General features: G+C 53.8%; 1 protein-coding gene across 6 annotated transcripts in view; it reads left to right on the top strand.

Annotated features, from left to right (window-relative positions):
- Positions 1 to 399: 399 nt before the first annotated feature.
- The window catches only part of ADAMTS10 (ADAM metallopeptidase with thrombospondin type 1 motif 10), a 31586-nt gene continuing 10142 nt past the window's right edge, over positions 400 to 21843 (top strand). For 2 of the 6 annotated variants that reach the window (XM_021930637.2, XM_021930640.2), the window contains exons 1-14: positions 522 to 3026; positions 5341 to 5527; positions 5792 to 6138; positions 7309 to 7465; positions 10319 to 10536; positions 14236 to 14319; positions 14427 to 14572; positions 14953 to 14996; positions 15126 to 15231; positions 15319 to 15465; positions 15635 to 15776; positions 19227 to 19334; positions 20008 to 20153; positions 20248 to 20311. In XM_021930637.2, the coding sequence (XP_021786329.1) occupies positions 5440 to 5527; positions 5792 to 6138; positions 7309 to 7465; positions 10319 to 10536; positions 14236 to 14319; positions 14427 to 14572; positions 14953 to 14996; positions 15126 to 15231; positions 15319 to 15465; positions 15635 to 15776; positions 19227 to 19334; positions 20008 to 20153; positions 20248 to 20311 (1797 nt within the window). In that variant the 5' untranslated portion in view covers positions 522 to 3026; positions 5341 to 5439. The other 4 variants (XM_021930639.2, XM_021930638.2, XR_002518876.2 and 1 more) reach the window with 4 other exon arrangements.

Raw genomic sequence — 21843 nt, forward strand, 5'->3', positions numbered from 1 at the left:
AGGGCCCTACCTCCTCCCTTCTCTCTCCTCCCTTTCCTCCAGAACCCCCACCTCACCCCAGTTCTACCTAGCGCATCCGCCATGCCCCCACCTGATTCTTTCTCCCCTCTCCCGTCCATTCTCCCCGCCGCCACTCGATTTCCCCCGCTTCGTCCCCTCCCCACCCCCCGCGGTTCCCCAGCCCCCTCCCCCGCGGCGGGGGCGCTGGTCCCGGGCGGGGCGGCCCGAGTTCCCGGGTCCCTGGCTGGGGTCCAGCCCGCGGCCGAGGCCGGGCGGCGGCGGGCGGGCGGGGTTTCTGGCCGCGCGCGGTTTGGGGGTTTTTTTATAACCCTGGCAGGCGGCTCAGGAAGTGCCTTCCCCGCGCCCCCTCCCCCGGCCACGCCGCCGCGCTCGCTCGCTCCCTCCCTTCCTGCGCGCGCGGGGCGGCGAGACAGCGGCGGCGACGGCGCGGAGGCCCCGGGCGCGGCGCAGGTAGCGGCGCGGGCGGGGGACCCGGGGTGCGTGACTCGGTGGGACTTTGTGTGTCCTCATCGAGCGGTGAGGGCGTGGGGCTGTGGTGCCCTGGATGGGGGAGGGCGTCCCGCTGTGCGACTCGCGTCTGTGCCTGAGGTCTTCAAGTGCGCGCGCCACTGATCGCGCCCGGGATTGCCGTGGGTTTGTTTGCTCTGTGTGTGTGTGTGTGTGTGTGTGTGTGTGTGTGTCCGTCCACGTAGGGGCGGAGTGGTTGTGCATTACATGTGTGTGTCAGTGCCTGGGGATGAGTCTCTTGTGTGTCTGCCTGTGTGTGTGGACAGTGTGTGCGCATAGGGGTTTGCTGTGTGCGCGCAGATTTGGAGATGAGTGTATGTGTGTCTGGGTTTGTGTGTGTGTCCCCAAGCATGTGTGCGTTTGTCTCTGAGTGTGATGAGTGTGTAAATGCCTGTGTATGTGTGTCTGGTGGGGGGGTGTCTAGGTCTGTGGGACTTGTGAGTTTGTCTCTGGTTTGGTGTGAGCATGCAAATAAGTGTGTATGTGTCAGCGTGTAGGCCTGTGTGTCTGTCTCCTTGGGTTGTCTGTGTATGTGTGTGAGTGAGTGTGTCTGTGTGTGTAGGCCCCAGGTGCGTGTATTTGTGTGGCAGCGTGTTTCTCTGGCTTGTCCCGTGTGTGCGCGTGTAACTGTGTGTTTACACATGTCTGGGAGTGTGTGGTTGTGTGTTTCCATGTGTTTATCTCTGGGTGTGTTGAGTGTGCACTGAGCCTGTCGGCGCGTATGTCTGCGGTGGAGGCGTCCTGGCGTCTTTTGTGGGTCTGCAGTGCCCGAGCGCCTGTCTCTGGTTGCGCGGGATGTGTGTCGCTGCCAGTGTGTGTTTGTGTGTCTGGGTGTGGGAGTGGCGCCGCCCACTTCCCCTGAGTTGGTCACTGAGGCCACAGCCGTCTGTCTCAGGGTGTCTCCAGCTGTCGGGCTCAGGGCCTTTAATTAGCGGCCGGTTGTGGGGGACCAGCCCGGGCGCCGGCCCCCTCCTCCCGCAGGCCCCGGCTGGGCCTTTGTCTGCTCTCCGGCAGGGGCTGCGTCCTGCCGGCCCGGCCAGATGTGCAGCCGGGAGGAGGCCGGCAAGCTGGGGCCTCTGCCTGGGCAGACGCGGCCTTGGCCTCCACGGGGGACCGTCCGTGGGCCCTGTCCCCGCAGCCTGGCCAGAGAGGTCTGGGTGTGGAGCTGAGGGTCCCTTCAGGATCCCTGGGATGGGATGGGATGGGACAGAGCCTCTGTTTCTAAGCCACTTCCATTTCCCGGAGGCATTTCCTTCTCCAGGCCTGGCACCCTCCCCCACGCTGGCCACCTCCCTCCTGCCTTCGGGGAGGAGGGGCTGGAGGAATGGCCAGGCCTGGGTATACACACACACACACACACACACACAGGGTCACACACACATGCTGTAATGCACATGCAGTCATGCACACACACAGGGTCACACACACATACCATAATGCACATGGAGTCACACGCTCATAGTCACGCACAGGGTCACACACTCACATACATGCTATAACGTACATGCAGTCACACACATGCGCCACAGTGCACATGCCTCACTGACATCCTGTTGTCCACCACCATCTCTGTCCCTGAGCCTCTTTCAAGCTTCATCTTCTGCCCCAGACCCACTGCCTTGTTAATGTCCCCCCACCACCCGCTGCCCTGGGCTGTGTCACACCTCTCCACCACCCTGTGGGCTGGACCCAGCTCAGACACCTGTGAGCCTTCTGCAGATCCCCTTCCTCCCCCCACCCCATACACTGTGCGCAGGTGAGTCCCCTTCCCCTGTCCTCACCCCCCATGCTGGGTCCTTCCATGATGTCCCAAGCCTTGTCCCTCACACCCCACCCGAGCCCAAAGCACAGAATGGGGGGTGAGGGTTTTGGGAGGAGCACCTCACTTCAGAGGACAGTGATGAGGACTGTGAGGGTCTTAGGGGGACCGGGACAGACCCAAAGACACTCTAGACAAGAGCCGAGAGAGCCGCTGAAGGAGGAGGACGAGGGACCAGGCCTGGCAGTGCAAGAACAGGAGAGGAGGGAGGGAGCCAGTGGGAGAAAGGGGTGAGGTCCCTGCTTTACTTGCAATGAGAATGTTGCCACCTTTCCGGGGTGGCTTAGGGCAGGAGCAGGGGTCAGAGGTGCCCAACCAGGACGCGCTTTGATCTGGGAGTTGGTTGACACCTCCAAAGAAAGAATAGGAGAGAAGAAGAAGAAGAGAGGGAGAGGAAGTGGGTTTTTGTTGGAGGGGGTTCATTAGGAACAGAAGAAAGAAAAAGTCTAAGAGGAGGTTCTCCGGGGCAGAGAGAGGGTCCAGATTTCCTCAGCGATCCCTCAACTACAGACTCAGCTCAGTGCTGAAGACCAGCCCAGCTCCTCCTCTTTGACCCCTCCCTGCCCAGGCTCCAAAGAAGAAGAAACAAAGGCCCAGAGAGGTCCAGGTGCAGGGAGCAGGCGAGGGAAGGATCCGTACAGGGGCCCAACAGCACTCCACCAACTGAAGCCCCCAAAAGGTAAAAAAAAAAAAAAAAAAGAGAGAGAGAGGCCAGGTGCTGTGGCTCACGCCTGTAATCCCATCACTTTGGGAGGCCAAGGCGGGCAGATCATGAGGTCAAGAGATCGAGACCATCCTGGCCAACAGAGTGAAACCTCGTCTCTCCTAAAAATACAAAAATTAGCTTGTCATGGTGGCGCACACCTGTAGTCCCAGCTACTCAGGAGGTTGAAGCAGGAGAATCGCTTGAACCCAGGAGACAGAGGTTACAGTGAGCGGGGATCGCACCGCTGCACTCCAGCCTGATGCCAGAGCGAGATTCTGTCTTAAAAAAAAAAAAAAAAAAAAGAGAACAACAACAAAAGGAATGGACATTAGCCCAGCTGAAGAGTGCAGTGGGGCTCACAGAATATCTGTGAGTGAGCTCCCCGTCACTAGAGGGATCCAAGCAGAAGTGGGGAATGTGGGCTTCTCGGTCCATCAGCAACTTGGCAAAAACCTGGCTCCCTCCCTCGGGACTGAACTGCCCTGTTTGGGGATTGACTGTCAGACTTGGCTGGGCTGCAAAGAAAACAAGACTCTGTGATTAAGGGATTTTGCACAGAGGAGGAGGAGGGTGGAGACAGGAGGGTGGGGGAAGAGGGTTTGGCACAGGTTGGTGGCCCAAAGTGTTGTCTGCGGCAGGCTGGCCTGGGGCAGATGCTGGAGAGACTGAGACCTGCGGGGCAGGTTGGCTTGGAGCCTTGAGAAGGAAGAATCTGAAAAGAGGACAGAAACATAGGGCGGAGGAGAGGCTTGGGAGGGTGAGGGCGCTACCCGGTGTGGAGAATCCAAAGACAGGGCCCAAGACAGTGGGTACGTGGGTGGGCATATGAAAGGCTGGAGGCTAGCTTTAATCTGGCTTGAATGGTGCTACCCTTTTTGGAGAATCCAAAGACAGGGCCCGGGACAGTGGGTGCGTGGGTGGGAATATGAGAGGTTGGGGGAATGGAGTACTAGCCTTAGCTTTCATCTGGCTTGAAAATTCAAACTGACCACCCCAGCCTTCAAGTGCCTCTGATGCCAGCCTCCCTTTGCTCTCCTGCACCCACCCTGCCTGGGTGCATGCTAGGCTCTACCCCACCTCCAGGCCTTTGACCTTGCTGTTTCCCCTCCTGGCGCACTTTCTCCTGTCTCTTCACACCATTGATTTCTTGTGCTTTGAACCTCTGCTTCCCAGTCTCCCAATGGATACTTTCTAGAGAACATGTCACAATCTGAACCCTTCTCCATTCACTTGACTGTCATCTGTCACTCCTAAGAGATGGAACCCCACAGGGCTAGGGCAAGTAAGGGTTGCTATCCTCAGCATGCATGGCTGTTATGCCCCCATCCACCCTCCACCAGACGCTATAACCCAATGAATGAACCCAGGTTCCACCTCTTTCTAGCAGTGTGACCCAGGGCAAACTTTATCACTCCTGAGTCTATTTTCTCATCTATAAAAAGATGAGTGATTGCGAGTATGATGCGAGGTCAGGAGTTCGAGACCAGCCTGGCCAACATGGTGAAACCCCCATCTCTACTAAAAATACAAAAAAATTATCCGGGTGTGTTGGCGCGTGGCTGTAATCCCGGCTACTCAGGAGGCTGAGGCGGGAGAATCACATGAACCCAGGAGGCAGAGGTTGCAGTGAGCCAAGATTGCGCCATTGCACTCCAGCCTGGGCCACAGAGTGAGACTCCATCTCAAAAAAAAAGATGATCGTGACTTCTCAAGTTATTTTGGAAATGAAATGCAATGGTAGGCTGGGTGCAGTGGCTCATGCCTGTAATCCCAGTGCTTTGGGAGGCTGAGGTGGAAGGATCGCTTGAGGCCAGGAGTTCAAGATCAGCCTGGGCAACAAAGTGAGACCCCCGTCTCTCCAAAAAAACAAAAACATTAAGCAGGGGTGGTGGCATGCACCTGCAATCTCAGCTACTTGGGAGGCTGAGGCAGGAGGATTGTTTGAGCCCAGGAGGTGGAGGCTGCAGTGAGCTATGATCACACCACTGCACTCCATCCTAGGTGACAGAGTAATGCCCCGTCTCAAAAAAAACAGAAATGCAGTGGTGTGGAAACTAGGGCCAGTAGCTGGCACATAGGAGGTACTCCCAGCATCCCAGTCCCTGCCTGTCCTCTTGTAAGAGTGTAGGAAGGATTGGAAGGGGAGGTGGGGAGAGGGGAGTGACTGAGTGAGAAAATGCATTCAGAATCTTCAGTCAGGTGAAAAGCTTTGGCCATGGTTGGCCTTGGCATTGGTTGTGCTGGACAGCGGGACCAGGCGCCCCCTTACCTGGCTCCCCCCTCCCAGGAGCCCGGTGATGCTGCGCAGGCTGTGAACAGGGGAGGCGGCACTGTGGGGGCTGCCGGCAGCCGGGGCTGGGGAGAGACATGTGGACACGTGGCCTCTATGGCTCCCGCCTGCCAGATCCTCCGCTGGGCCCTCGCCCTGGGGCTGGGCCTCATGTTCGAGGTCACGCACGCCTTCCGGTCTCAAGGTAGGGGAAGTCTGGTGGTGGCGGTGGGGAGGGAGCGAAAAATTTAAGAGACCAGTTGGGCTCCAACAGAAAGAGGTATCAGGGGGCTGGGATGGGGGTCAATGGGGGAAGGCCCTGGGGTCAATAGGCGGGAGCCTTGCAGCCAACTCCCTGGATTTCGGGGGTCAGTGAGGCCAGCATCACTTGCTCCAGCAGCCTAACAACTAGGACACAGGGGTCCACTAAAACCAGGGCCCACCCCAGGCCTCTGACCCTCACCCACAGATGAGTTCCTGTCCAGTCTGGAGAGCTATGAGATCGCCTTCCCCACCCGCGTGGACCACAACGGGGCACTGCTGGCCTTCTCGCCACCTCCTCCCCGGAGGCAGCGCCGGGGGACCGGGGCCACAGCCGAGTCCCGCCTCTTCTACAAGGTGGCCTCACCCAGCACCCACTTCCTGCTGAACCTGACCCGCAGCTCCCGTCTACTGGCAGGGCACGTCTCCGTGGAGTACTGGACACGGGAGGGCCTGGCCTGGCAGAGGGCCGCCCGGCCCCACTGCCTCTACGCTGGTCACCTGCAGGGCCAGGCCAGCAGCTCCCATGTGGCCATCAGCACCTGTGGAGGCCTGGTGAGCAGAGGATTCTGGAAAGTGGCAGGGGGCAGGGAATGCCTACTAGTTTGGAAGTTAAGAAAAACACTTCTACATAAAGATCAGAGAAGGAATGATAGCGGGACATTTTTAAAGTGTTTTGAGTGAATCAGTACTTTGGGGATGCAGCTAAAGCAGTACTTAGAGGAAAATGTATAGCCTTAGGTAAGGCTAAAAATTAATGAGCTGAACATCTATCTCAAAAAATTAGAGGCTGGGCACGGTGGCTTATGCCTGTAGTTCTAGCATTTTGGGAGGCTGAGGTGGGTGCATCCCTTGAGGTCAGGAGTTCAAGTTCAGCCTGGCCAACATGGTGAAACCCCATCTCTACTAAAACTACAAATAAAAATTAGCCAGGCATGGTGGTGTGCATATGTAATCCTAGCTACTCAGGAGGCTAAGGTGGGAGAATCGGTTGAACTCAGGAGGGGGAGGTCGCAGTGATCTGAGATCACACCACTGCACTGCAGCCTGGGCCTGTCTCTTTAAATATATAGTGTTTCTTTAAATATATATATATATCTCTTACATATAGTTATATATATTATATATGCTTAAATATATATTTATATTTTATATATAATTATGTGTATGTGTATCTATACACATACATTCATAATATACACATACACATATATATAATTAAAAAAACAAATTACAGGCTGAGCATAGTGGCTCATGCTTGTAATCTTAGCACTTTGGGAGGCCGAGGCAGGAGGATCATTTGAGGCCAGGAATTCAAGACCAGCCTGGGCAATATATGAAAAAATAAATCTCTGTGAAAAATAAATTAAAGATTTAAAAAGTTAGCCAAACATGTTGGTGTGCTCCTATAGTCCCAGCTCCTTGGGAGGCTGAGGCAGGAGGATCGCTTGAGCCCTGGAAGTTGAGGATGCAGTGATCTACGATTGCACCACTGCACTCCAGTCTGGATGACAGATTGAGACCTTGTCTCCAAAAAAAGAAAAAAAAAAAAGAAAAAGAAAGAAATAGTATGGATACTAATTACCTATGCTAAAAAAAAAAAAAAATAGCAAAATAAACCTGATGAGATAAGAACGAAATCATAAAGACAGAGAGAAGGTCCCAGGGGTCCTAAGCTCCAGAACCTGATCCTGAGAACTTTCTGTCCCACTTCCCAAAACCCAGCACGGCCTGATTGTGGCAGACGAGGAAGAGTACCTGATTGAGCCCCTACACGGTGGGCCCAAGGGTTCTCGGGGCCCAGAGGAAAGTGGACCACATGTGGTGTACAAGCGTTCCTCTCTGCGTCACCCCCACCTGGACACGGCCTGTGGAGTGAGAGGTACATCGGTCTTTCTGGGGATGGGGAGAGGGCTACACAGTATCTTTCCCTTGAGGCAGCAGTGTCTTTTTATCCAGAAAGTCAGCAGGCAGTTATGTGAGGGGAAGAATGGAGCTGCTGAGAAGGGGACACAGTGATATAATTACAGAATTCTGGCCGGGTGCAGTGGCTCACGCCTATAATCCCAGCACTTTGGGAGGCCGAGGTGGGTGGATCACCTTGAGGTCAGGAGTTCGAGACCAGCTTGGCCAACATGAAGAAACCCCGTCTCTACTAAAAATACAAAAATTAGCCCGCCATGGTGGTAAGCACCTGTAGTCCCAGCTACTCGGAGGCTGAGGCTGGAGAATCGCTTGAACCCGGGAAGCAGACGTTGTAGTGAGCCAAGATCATACCACTGCACTCCAAGCTGGGTGACAGCAAGACTCCCGTCTCAAAAAAAAATCAGGCCAGGCATGGTGGCTCACACCTGTAATCACAGCACTTTGGGAGGCCAAGGCGGGCAGATCACCTGAGGTCAGGAGATCGAGACCAGCCTGACCAACATGGCGAAACCCCATCTCTACTAAAAATACAAAATTAGCCAGGCATGGTGGCGCATGCCTGTCATCCCAGCTACTCGGGAGACTGAGGCAGGAGAATCACTTGAACCCGGGAGGCAGAGGTTGCAGCGAGTGGAGATTGTGCCGTTGCACCCCAGCCTGGGCATCAGAGCAAGACTCCATCTCAAAAAAAAAAAAAAACTAGGCAGTTCTATCCAGGGGACAGCAGAGACATATCCTCACACAGTGAACCAGTGGAGCTATGGAATAATCTTATCCCTGCTGTAGTCACCTGGCCCAGCAGTGAGTAAAACAGCCAGACAGGTGTTCAGGTATAAAACCATTCCTTCTCTAGGATTATCATCTGATCAGACAGTTAGACAGTGTGGTGATTATATCAGATACTCCAGCAGTTATACAGCCAAAAGGCCAGATTTATGATCAGACTGGTAGGAGGATGGTTGTACAATCAGGCATTTAGGAAATGAGAGAGAAGGAAAGCTATATACCAACAAAATATTTACCAGCACAGTCATACTGCCAGAAAACCAGGTCCGATCGGGCATGGTGGTTCACACCTGTAATTCTAGCACTTTGGGAGGCTGAGGCGGAGGGATCGCTTGAGCCCAGGAGTTTGACAACAGCGTGGGCAACAGAGGGAGACACCATCTCGACCAAAGATAGAAAAAGTAACCAGGTGTGGTGGTGGGCTCCTGTAGTCCCAGCTACTTGGGAGGCTGAGGCAGAAGAGTCCCTTGAGCCAGGTAGGTTGAGGCTGCAATGAGCCTTGAGCACACCACTGCCCTCCAGCATGGGCAACAGAGCAAGATCCTGTTTCAAAATATACATATAGAAAATCAGGGTCAGGCATGGTGGCTCACGCCTGTAATCCCAGCATTTTGAGAGGACGAGACGGGCAGATCACTTGAGGTCAGGAGATCGAGATCAGCCTGGCCAACATGGCGAAACCCCGTCTCTACTAAAAATACAAAAAAGTTAGCCAGGCATGGTGGCACATGCCTGTAATTCCAGCTACTTGGCAGGCTGAGGCAGGAGAATTGCTTGAACCCAGGAGGTGGAGGTTGCGGTGAGTTGAGGCTGCACCAATTGCACTTCAGCCTGGGCGACAAAGTGAGACTCCATCTCAAAAAAGAAAATCGGATGAATGTTAGATGGAAAAGCAGAACAGTGTGATATTGAACGAAGTGTATAATCAGATAGTCTTGTGAGTAGGATGCTGTGGTAGACATATAGCCACAGTCAGCTGTACAGACAGAAAAGGTGGATGACATACGATGTCACGGTTGGGTGGTCCACGAGACCATCTGGTTGTAGTACATCAGGCAGTATGATTGTTCTAACTGCAGTGCATTGCAGTTAGAACTCACTGATCTAATCGGGCAGTGCATTGATTGGAAAAGTTGCTCACCTAGAAGACAACATGTTGTCCAAGCACACAGTTCAGACAGCAAAATAGGCTGGTTCACACCATTCCATTTGGGCAGTGGAATTGTCAATGGATTGTACAATCATGCTGGTCATCATGGGACAGTGGTTCAACCAACCAGCTTAGCTCTGGGACAGTCATGCAAGTGTTCGGTTGGACATTTGGGCAGTGGGGCAGGCTGGTAGCTGAACAGCTTGGCATACAGGCAGTGGAACAGCATACAACCAACAGTGGGAGAAGTCAGGCTGTTATTCAACTCAACGGTTTGGCAGTGGGACAGTGACATCATGGTAGACTACAATATTCTCAGGTAGTAGGACATTGACAAAAAAATAGAGATGGCACTGCCAACATGCCCTGTAGACAAACAATGAGGCAGCCGGGCACAGGGGCTCATACCTGTAATCCTAGCACTTTGGGAGACTGAGATGGGTGGATCACTTGAGGTCAGGAGTTCAAGACCAGCCTGGCCAACATGGTGAAATGCAGTCTCAATTAAAAATACAAATATTAGCCGGGCATAGTGGCACATGCCTGTGATCCCAGCTACTCGGGAGGCTGAGGCAGGAGAATCGCTTGAACCTGGGAGGCGGGGGTTGCAGTGAGCTGAGATCGTGCCACTGCACTCCAGCCTGGGTGAAAGAATGAGACTCTGTCTCAAAAAAAAACAAAGAATAAAAACGATGAGGTATTGGGCAGACAGACCATCACACAGGTCTTGGACAACAAGAGAAGGCAGCAGAATGACCAGAAAGTGTCTGTCGGGTAGAGAGGTAGCCAGATAGAGGTTGGACAAGACAGTTGTTGGGCAGCTTTGCATCCCACCAGCAGGGCAGGGCTTAATTGCTCTACTGGGTCCCCCAGATGAGAAACCTTGGAAAGGGCGGCCATGGTGGCTGCGGACCTTGAAGCCGCCGCCTGCCAGGCCCCTGGGGAATGAAACAGAGCGTGGCCAGCCAGGCTTGAAGCGATCCGTCAGCCGAGAGCGCTACGTGGAGACCCTGGTGGTGGCTGACAAGATGATGGTGGCCTATCACGGGCGTCGGGATGTGGAGCAGTACGTGCTGGCCATCATGAACATTGTAAGTGCCTTCCCCTCCCTGGGCACGCAGCCCTGAGGACCTGGAGCCAGCCTCTTGTGTTAGGCAAGGGGGTGGCTACCATCTCACCCCAATCCTTGACGTGGGGACAGGCTAGAAAGGAAGGTTGCATATGGCAATGAACGAAGAGAAAGAGCATAAGCACAGTGACTACATGCAGAGGTACCCTGGGGCAGAGGGAACCTGCCTGGGCTTAAATTTCTGCTCTGCCACTTTTTAACTATCTGCCTTTGAGCAAGTGACTTCACCTCTCTGCCTTGGCTTACCTATCTGTAAAATGGGCATAATTGTGGTACCTACTTTATAAAGCTAAGGTAGATCCAGTGCATTGATAAAGTGTGTAGAACAGTTCTTGGCATGCAGTAGGTGGCATATAAGTGTTTGCTGTGTGTAAAAATACACATAGGCTGGGCACAGTGGCTCACGCCCAAGGTGAACAGATCACTTGAAGGCAGGAATTCAAGACCAGCCTGGCTAACATGGTGAAACCCTGTCTCTACTAAAAAATACAAAAAATTAGCCAGGTGTGGTGGCAGGCGCCAGTAATCCCAGCTACTCAGGAGGCTGAGGCAGGAGAATCGCTTGGACCCAGGAAGTGGAGGTTGTAGTGAGCCAAGATCATGCCACTGCACTCCAGCCTGGGTGACAGAGCAAGACTCCATCTCAAAAAAATAAAAAAGTAAACACACACCAGCCTGGGAAACATAGTGAAACCCCATCTCTACAAAACACTTAAAAATTAGTGGAGCGTGGTGGCACACACCTGTAGTCCCAGCTACTCAGGAAGCTGAGGCAGGAGGATCACTTGAGCCCAGGAGTTTGAGGCTGCAGTGGGTTATGATCCCTGTCATTCATAAATAAATAAATAAATCACAGTAGGCTAGGCACGGTGGCTCACGCCTGTAATCCCAGCACTTTGGGAGGCCAAGGTGGGTGGATCACATGAGGTCAGGAGTTCGAGACCAGCCTGGCTAACATGGTGAAACCCCGTCTCTACTAAAAATACAAAAATTAGCTGAGTGTGGTGGTGGGCACCTGTAATCCCAGCTACTTTGGAGGCTGAGGCAGGAGAATCACTTGAACCCGGGAGGCAGAGGTTGCAGTGAGCCAAGATCGCACCATTGCGCTCCAGCCTGGGCAACAAGAGGGAAACTCCATCTCAAGATAGATAGGTAGGTAGGTAGGTAGGTAGGTAGGTAGGTAGATAGATAGATAGATAGATAGATAGATAGATAGATAGATAGTGATTGATAGATAGATAGGTAGGTAGATAGATAGATAGATAGATAGATAGTGATTGATTGATAGATAGATAGATAGATAGATAGATAGATAGATAGACAGACAGACAGACAGACAGATAGATCGACCACAGCTCGCAGGTACTTATTGAGGTTAGCAGTGCACACACAGGCACACATCCGTATTCATGCAGCATTCTTGCACAAGCACCTACTTATAAATTCCTACAGGGTGACCTCCCCGACTCACATTCAGATATAGTTCATTTCCATCCTAGATCTCGGGCAAGATTCTCGACCTCTCTAAGCCTCAGTGTACTACTGTATCAAATGGAAATATAATGGTAGCTACCACGGAGAGTAAGGATTGGTGGGAGGGAAGCCAGGCAGGCTACTCGGCACATAGTAAGGGCTTGATGAATGGTGCTCTCGTTTCACTGAAGCAAAAGGGGAAACAAAAAGTTTAGCAGACAGGCAGAGGATCCAAAATGTTGTGTAGCATCATCACTGATGGCACTCTATTGTGCCCGAGCCTGACCTCTCTCCCTAGGGCTTTCAGAATTTCCTGGGGGTTTCCTGCCAGGCACAGTGGCTCACGCCTGTAATCCCAGCACTTTGGGAGGCCAAGGCAGGCAAATCACCTAAGGTCAGGAGTTCGAGACCAGCCTGGCCAACATGGTGAAACCCCGCCTCTACTAAAAATACAAAAATTAGCTGGGCGTGGTGGTGTGCACCTGTAGTCCCACCTACTCTGGTGGCTGAGGCAGGAGAATTGCTTGAACCCGGGAGGTGGAGGTTTCAGTGAGCCAAGATTGTGCCACTGTACTCCAGCCCGGGTGATAGAGTGAGACTCTGTCTCAAAAAAAAAAAAAAAATTCATGGGGATTTCCAGACAGGAAAATGATTGCCCCAGGGCTCCAATATCCCTGCAGCCCGGCCTCTGTCTTCTGTGCCCACTAATCCCTGGGGCTGCTTCCTCCTTTCCTCTGACCACTGTCTCCAGAGCCTCCTGCCCTCACAGTTTTACTTTCCTGCGGTGATGGGCAAATTGGTACCTTCAGATAGCTGTGGAATGAACCCAGACATGTATATCCCTCAGGTCGCCTCTGGGCAAAGATGCTTGAGGCAGTCAGCGGGGTAAGCAGGGGTTGGGGTCAAGTAGACAAGCTGAGCTTGGAGGAGTCTGAGGAATGTCCTGGTAAGCAATCCAGACTTGAGTCTCACTTCTGACACCTATCACCTGTGTCCCAACCTCTCTTCGCATGTCTCCTCATCTATAAATTGGGGATGATCATAGCACCTATTCATGAAAAGACTGATGCATGGCTAGGCACGGTGGCTCACACCTGTAATCCCAGCACTGTGCCAGGCCAAGATAGGAGGCTCACTTCAGGTCAGGAGTTCGAGACCAGCCTGGCCAACTTGGTGAAACCCAGTCTCTACTAAACATACAAAAATTAGACAGGTAGGGGCCGGGCGCAGTGGCTCAAGCCTGTAATCCCAGCACTTTGGGAGGCCGAGGCGGGTGGATCACAAGGTCAGGAGATCGAGATTATCCTGGCTAACGTGGTGAAACCCCGTCTCTACTAAAAATACAAAAAAACTAGCCGGGCGTGGTGGCGGGCGCCTGTAGTCCCAGCTACTTGGGAGGCTGAGGCGAGAGAATGGCGTGAACCCGGAGGGCGGAGCTTGCAGTGAGCCGAGATCGCGCCACTGCACTCCAGCCTGGGAGACACAGTGAGACTCCGTCTCAAAAAAAAAAAAAAAATTAGACGGGCATGGCTGGGCGTGGTGGCTCACACCTGTAATCCCAGCTATTCAGGAGGCTGAGGCAAGAGAATCACTTGAACCTGGGAGGCAGAGGTTGCAGTGAGCTGAGATCACGCCATTGCATTCCACCCTGGACAAAAAGAGCAAAACTCTGTCTCAAAAAAAAAAAAAAAAAATTAAGTGGGCATAGTGGTGTGCCCCTGTAGTCCTAGCTACTTGGGAGGCTGAAGCAGTAGAATTATTTGAACCTGGAAGGCAGACGTTACAGTGAGCTGAGATGGCGCCACAGCACTCCAGCCTGGGCAACAGAGCGAGACTCCATCCCAAAAAACAATAGCAATGACAACAAATAGTAACAACAACAAATAGTACCTATTCATGAAAAGACTGATGCATGGCCGGGCGTGGTGGCTCACCCCTGTAATCCTGGCCCTATGGGAGGCCAGGCAGAGGATCACTTGAGGTCAGGAGTTCAAGACCAGCCTGAGCAACATACAAAGACCCCCCATCTGTAACAACAACAACAAAAAAAACCCAATAGCAGGTTTAGCCTAAGACCCAACACACAGTAGGTGCCTGATGAAAGCAAGCTGTTAGCATTGTTTTTGCTTTTCATTTTCTACCCTGGGCTCCTCTTAAGACTCGGTCTCTCTTGTTTCTTGGAGGTCAGGTTGCCAAACTTTTCCAGGACTCGAGTCTGGGAAGCACCGTTAACATCCTTGTAACTCGCCTCATCCTGCTCACGGAGGACCAGGTGCGGGGGGCTGCCTCCCCTTCCCCTTCCCCTTCCCCTTCACACCAGCAGGTCTTGCCGTCCCCTGGGTGGTGGGCGCCCACGTACTTCCCTCTGTCCATCCCCAGCCCACTCTGGAGATCACCCACCATGCCGGGAAGTCCCTGGACAGCTTTTGTAAGTGGCAGAAATCCATCGTGAACCACAGCGGCCATGGTAATGCCATTCCAGAGAACGGTGTGGCTAACCATGACACAGCAGTGCTCATCACACGGTGAGGGGACAGGAGAGGTCTAGGACTGGGGCTGAGAAAACAGGTGGTCCAGGGAACCGTGAGAGTCCAGAGATCACTTCTGCTGGGGTCGGGAGGAGGAGGGAAGCTTGGGCCACCCATGAGGGGGTCGGGGATGGGGAGGGGCTGCTTAAGAATAATGAGTAAGGGAGGTTTGGGGCTGTTTGGGCACTGATGCCCTCATTCACTCATTCTCTCACTCATGCACGCGTGCATTCATGGTCAGTCACTCCTGTATGCGGCTTCGGGTGAGAGGCAGATGGCGCCTCCAAGGCAGGACTCAACCCCCAGAGTTGGGCATGGTGGCATCAGCAGGGCTTAGGGAGACAGCCCAGCCCCTTCACTGCCCCCTTCTTTTACAGCTATGACATCTGCATCTACAAGAACAAACCCTGCGGCACACTAGGTATCCGAGCCCCGTAGGTTTCAGGCGTCTATGAAGGCAGTGGGCTGGGGTGAGACCTGGCAGGTGGATGGGGCCAGCCAGCACCATCCTGAGCCTCCCAGTCCCATCCCCACATGCCCATCTTCCCAGGCCTGGCCCCAGTGGGTGGAATGTGTGAGCGCGAGAGAAGTTGCAGCGTCAATGAGGACATTGGCCTGGCCACGGCGTTCACCATTGCCCACGAGATCGGGCACACGTGAGGCCGGGGCACACAGGAGGGGGAGGACGGGAGGAGCTGGGCGGGTCCCTCGGCGCCCGGCAGAGCCGACACCCCTTTCCCTAGATTCGGCATGAACCATGACGGCGTGGGAAACAGCTGTGGGGCCCGTGGTCAGGACCCAGCCAAGCTCATGGCTGCCCACATTACCATGAAGACCAACCCATTCGTGTGGTCATCCTGCAGCCGTGACTACATCACCAGTTTTCTAGAGTGAGGATGCACCTGCGTGTCCCTCAGAGTGGGTCACACCCATGGTGGGGCAGGGTGCATGGGAGACGATAGAAATCAGGGCTGCTCCCTGGGACCCCCATCCAGCCGGGGCTCCTGAGCTCTTGACTTGTAGCCACCTAGCATGACAGTTGCTTTTCTCTCGAGGCAGCTCGGGCCTGGGGCTCTGCCTGAACAACCGGCCCCCGAGACAGGACTTTGTGTACCCGACAGTGGCACCGGGCCAAGCCTACGATGCAGATGAGCAATGCCGCTTCCAGCATGGAGTCAAATCGCGTCAGTGTAAATACGGGGTAGAGAGAGCCTTCCTGCTTTCCTTCCTGGGAGGGGAGGGGGCCGCTGGGGGCGGGGGAGGGAACCCTACCAGGGCACCCACCTGGGAAGTGGGGGGGTGGGAGAGCCGGGAAGGGGGATGGGGTGAGCCCCCATGGGGATCTGGGAGGACAGAGGTGCATGGAGTGTGCAAACTATCCTAAGCAATCAGACAGTGCTTGGGAACAAAAATGGGATCCCCTGCTTCTCCAGACCCCTGATTTGAGGGGAGGGTTGGGCTGAGGGGCCACCTTCTCTGTCTGGTACATCAGACCACCTGTGGGCTACAGCAGGATCAAAGTCTCAAGACCTCTCATGGGGCAGTTTTTAACTAAACATCCAGTCCTGATGGAAATAATTTCCCTGGGGATGAGCTATCTTTCCTACTTGGCAAAGAACTAGACAGAACCTTCCAGGGACTCCCTGTCTGGAGGAGCTCTGAGCCTCCTGACCTCTCCCCCACTCTTTCCCGAGGTTTAGACTCCCAAAGCCCTATTCGTGCATAGAGAAAGGAGTTGGGGTTGGGGGTTCCACTCCCAGCTCCTCCCAGGAAGCTGGAGACCTACTGGCTTCCTGCTTCAGCCACCAGCATTCAGCCGCGGTCTGCTCCTCTTCTGCCCACCTGCCTCGATTCCCTAAATGCACCCCTAAGCTCCTCAGAGTCTCAGCCCTAGTTCTTCACACCCTCACAACTCAAAGGATCAGAGCTTTTGTGATGCCGTGTTCACGCAAAGCAGAGGGCAAGCAGCTGCCAAATTGCCCTCCCTCCATTCCACTGCAGGACAGAGACAAACCCTGGAAACATTTCTTTTTTTTTTTTCTTTTTTTTTTTTTTTTTTGAGACGGAGTCTCGCTCTGTTGCCCAGGCTGGAGTGCAGTGGCCGGATCTCAGCTCACTGCAAGCTCCGCCTCCCGGGTTTACGCCATTCTCCTGCCTCAGCCTCCCGAGTAGCTGGGACTACAGGCGCCCGCCACCTCGCCCGGCTAGTTTTTTGTATTTTTTAGTAGAGACGGGGTTTCACCGTATTAGCCAGGATGGGCTCGATCTCCTGACCTCGTGATCCACCCGTCTCAGCCTCCCAGAGTGCTGGGATTACAGGCTTGAGCCACCGCGCCTGACCAAAATTTCTATTTCATTGACATCCCACCCTTGAGCCCCTCCACCCTAACTTAGCTGGCAACTACAGCACCCTCTTCCTAAAGAATTCCGAAGCTAATCCTCACCATCTGCTGTGACCCAGGTATCCTAACAACGATCGTGGTATCTGACGTTTACTGAGCTCTCACTATGTGCTAAGCATGTGCTGTGTATCATCATCTAAACTCCTGACAATCCTATTAGCCCCCAAGTTACAGAGAAAGGGACTGGGGCATAGCATAGGGAGGGTGACTTGTCCAAGGCCACAGTTCAAGACCATGACAGAGCTGGGATTTAAATAGATCTCTCATGACTCTCCAAATTTTACAAAGGGGCAGGGGAGGGGAGGAGCTGTCAAAACATCAAGCTTGGGCTGGCACTGGCTATATGTTGAATTGAGCCTTCCTTTTAGTTTTTGAAGGAACATCTTTCAGGCCCTCTTGACAAAGGGGGATTTATTTACTTCATGTGACCTGGTTAATATATGTAAAGGTTCAGCCTAGTGCCTAGTCTAGAGATAGCGGTGGTCATTGTTACCCCATAATGGCATTGGTGCAAGTCCTTTCTTATCTATCCTGTCACATGCCTCATAGCCATTTATATAGGCAAGGCAGGCATTAGGCTGCCCATCTTGTAGATGAGTAAACTGAGGCCCAGAGAGGGGAAATATGTTGCAGGTCAATAGCAGAGTTGAGGTCTCTGCACAACTCAAATATGCCACAGTGCCTCCTTGTGGAGAGGAGGCCAAAAGCAGGGCTGAAATCGTTCTCTTGAGGTGTCAGAAGTGGGATTGCGACCAGGCTGATGTAATATTTTTAGATATGGCCAGGAGGACACAGGCTAAGTTTATAGCTGAGAAGTGTCCTCTAAAACTCAGAAGGCAGAGACTTTAGAGGACCTTTGAGTTAGAATGTGTCTGAGAGTAACTCTTCCAACTTCTCACGTATGTACAGGTATCTCTAAGGGGCTGACCTAGGAAGGGTCCTTTCCAATGGCCATTGATTGATCCAGTCCCACAACTGGAAAGCTTACAAGAATTGGGTTCAAAGAGGGGATTACACTTGATAATTACAGAAGGACCACCTACTTCTTTTTTTTTTTTTTTTTTTTTTTCTTTTGAGATGGAGTCTCGCTCTGTCGCCCAGGCTGGAGTGCAGTGGCATGATCTCAGCTCACTGCAAGCTCTGCCTCCCAGGTTCATGCCATTCTCCTGCCTCAGCCTCCCAAGTAGCTGGGACTACAGGTGCCCACCACCACACCTGGCTAATTTTTTGTATTTTTAGTAGAGACAGGGTTTCATCAAGTTAGCCAGGATGGTCTCGATCTCCTGACCTTGTGATCTGCCCACCTCGGCCTCCCAAAGTGCTGGGATTACAGGCGTGAGCCACCGCACCCGGCCAGGACCACCTACTTCTTAGAGGAAAGATGGTGGGAGGTTGCTTAGGATGTGGGCCAAGAGGGTCAGAGATTTTGCTTCACCTGAACTCAGTGGGGCTTCTCCAGGGATATTAACCTGGACTTTAAGGGTCAGAGTGAGTCCCTGGGACTGGTCCAGCCTGTGTAGGATTCAGACGGGAAGAAGGTGCGGATTTTTCACCTGGAGAAAGACAGGAATGTCCCACACAAACCTAATTTGGCATTGTCCCCTCCCAAACTTCCACCCCTCCCCATAGCTTAAAAGTGTTGGGGGCTTCTCCAGTTTAGATGGGGGAACAAAGAGAACCAACAAGCTGGAAAAAACTAGAGTTGAGGCCTTTGGCCTAGTCATCATCCAGGCCGATTTCTCAGAACCACTACTTTCTCTTCAGCTACTTTGCCCACCCCATAATAGAACCCCAAATCCTTCCTGTTCATTCTTCAGTAGGTCCCAAGTTTCCTTCCAGAAACTCAGAAGGCACCAGAAGCTGAATTGCAAAGTTCGTTAGAGCACAGACTCTGAATTAAAGAGCTGAGTTAAACTCCAGGCTACTCCCTTAGTAGTTGTGTGACCTCTAGCAAGTGACCTTACCTGTCTAAAGCTTGGTTTTCTCCCAGTAAGATGGGGTAGTACTGCCTAAAGGGGTATATGGCATGTATAAGGTGTTCCATAAATGGAGCTTATTGGCAGAGGATAAGTCACAGGCCATGCCCCGCAAGGGGATGCACGAAGACCCACTGAGAGCCAGGAAGGGAGTACGGTGCTCTCTGCTCCGGGGCCGGCAGTGAGCCGGACATCTGGGTCCTCCCAAGCCGGGCGGGCTGCCCCGGGGAGGAAGAGAGGGGGGCGAGCCTGAGCGGGCGCCTCGGCCCGCAGGAGGTCTGCAGCGAGCTGTGGTGTCTGAGCAAGAGCAACCGGTGCATCACCAACAGCATCCCGGCCGCCGAGGGCACGCTGTGCCAGACGCACACCATCGACAAGGGGGTGAGCGCCGGCCAGGGCCCCCAACCGGGCCACGCCCCGGATCCACCTCCCGAGTTGGCCACGCCCACTTGTCTGTCCTTTGGCCTATTGTCTGCTCCCTCCCGTATTGGACACGCCCGCCATCTATACTCCCTCGGCTGCGGCCACGCCTACTGCATGCTCCTTCCCTCGTTGGCCACGCCCGCCACCTATGCGTCCCTCGGTTCTGGCCACGCCTACTGTTTGCTCACTCCGGCGTTTTCCACGCCCACAGTCTAATAATTTCCTCGGCTCTGGCCACGCCTACTATTTGCTCTCTCCCTTATTGGCCACGCCCATACCCTGTGCGGCCCTTGGCTCTGGCCACGCCTACTGCCTGTAGGTCCCTCCCCCGGCCTGAAGCCACACCCCACCTCGTCTCCACGCTTATCGTGGTCCTGTCTACACCCCTCCCAGTTCAGCTCGCTGTGCTCAGGCTACGCCTCTCGCTTGTAGCTTGTCTGTCTCCCAGACCACTCTCCTACGTAACCTAAACCTGTCCCTATCTTCAGACCCCGCCTCTGCCCATCCCCTTCCTGCCCCATCCTGAAGAGGCTGAGATTTCTTTGGCTGGGGCCTGGAGTGGGGAACGGTGCATGGGGCCCGCAAGTGTTCTCCGGGCTGGACTCACTCCTTCCTGTCTCCCCCAACACAGTGGTGCTACAAACGGGTCTGTGTCCCCTTCGGGTCGCGCCCGGAAGGCGTGGACGGAGCCTGGGGGCCGTGGACTCCTTGGGGCGACTGCAGTCGGACGTGTGGCGGCGGCGTGTCCTCTTCCAGCCGTCACTGCGACAGCCCCAGGTCAGCCCTCAGGACCCCCACCCGGAAGGGCAGCGCGACCCCCGCCCCCATCTCCCCCTGCCTCATCTTTCTTCTATCCCACCACCCCTTCCAGGCCAACCATCGGGGGCAAGTACTGTCTGGGTGAGAGAAGGCGGCACCGCTCCTGCAACACGGATGTGAGTTCCCCCAAACCTCTTGAGGAGTAGGGGGAGGAAGCATTAAAAAAAGCTATCAGAGGCCTGGCACGGTGGCTCATGCCTGTAATTCCAACATTTTGCGAGGCCAAGGCGGGCGGATCACCTGAGGTCAGGAGTTTGAGACTAGCCTGGCCAACATGGCGAACTCTGTCTCTACTAAAAATGCAAAAATTAGCCGGGCGTGGTGGTGGACTCCTGTAATCCCAGCTACTCGGGAGACTGAGGCAGGAGAATCGCTTGAACCCGGGAGGCGGAGGATGCAGTGAGCCGAGATCGCACCACTGCAATCCAGCCTGGGTGACAGAGCAAAACTCTATCTCAAAAGAAAAAAAAAAAAAAGCTATCAGAGTGCTTCATTCGGGCACCTGCTGCCTCCTAGGGAACCTGCAGCTGCCACCCCTCTCTTCCCTCCTCTCCCTAACCCCCACCACCTTCCCATCCGCAACGCCTCCCCCTTAAAGACCTGGCCCCTTCCAGCTCTCTTCCTCCTGCATTTAGACTACGAGACCCCACCTTGAAATCACTGCTTGGCCCTCACAACCCCCTACCATCCAGTCTGTCCCTTCCCTTTACAGCCCAACTTCCCCCGAAGAGTCCCACCCCTGCCTTCTGTCATCCCCCAAAGTTGTAGCTGAAGCTTCCTCTCACCAAACCCAGTGACAGGTGTCTGTCCTCTGCTTGTGCCCTCAGCTGACCTAGGACCACCGGTGAGCAGCAAGAAGTTTGCTGGGGAGGGGGTGTTTCAGAGGGCAGTGAGAGCTTTGGACTTCTCAGCCTCCTATGTGGGGGGACCCAGGTCTTCAGAGAATCCACATGCTGGCACCTTCTATAAACCCTGATCCCTTCCAGACTTTCTCAAGAAAGACTCCATGTGGCCAGGCGCAGTAGCTCACGCCTGTAATCCCAGCACTTTGGGAGGCTGAGGCAGGTGGATCACCTGAGGTCAAGAGTTCAAGACCAGCCTGACCAACATGACAAAACCCCGTCTCTATTAAAAATACAAAAATTAGGCCGGGCGCAGTGGCTCACACCTGCAATCCCAGCATTTTGGGAGGCCGAGGCAGGTGTATCACCTGAGGTCAGAAATTCAAGACCAACCTGGCTAACATGGTAAAACACCGCTTCTACTAAAAATACAAAAAAGTACCCAGGCGTGGTGGCGAGCGCCTGTAATCCCAGCTACTCAGGAGGCTGAGGCAGGAGAATCACTTGAACCTGGGAAGTGAAGGTTGCAGTGAGCCAAGATTGCGTCATTGCATTCCAGCTTGGGCAACAAAAGCGAAACTCTGTCTAAAAGGAGAAAAAAAAAAAAGGCCGGGCGCGGTGGCTCATGCCTGTAGTCCCAGCTACTTGGGAGGCTGAGGCAGGAAAATGGTGTGAACCCACGAGGCTGAGCTTGCAGTGAGCCAAGATGGCACCACTGCACTCTAGCCTGGGTGACAGAGTGAGACTCCGTCTCAAAAAAAAAAAAAAAAAAAAACAAATACAACAATTAGCCAGGCACAGTGGCA

Source organism: Papio anubis, chromosome 20 (genome assembly GCF_008728515.1).
Source record: "Papio anubis isolate 15944 chromosome 20, Panubis1.0, whole genome shotgun sequence".
In the NCBI taxonomy this organism is placed as follows: Eukaryota; Metazoa; Chordata; class Mammalia; order Primates; family Cercopithecidae; genus Papio; species Papio anubis.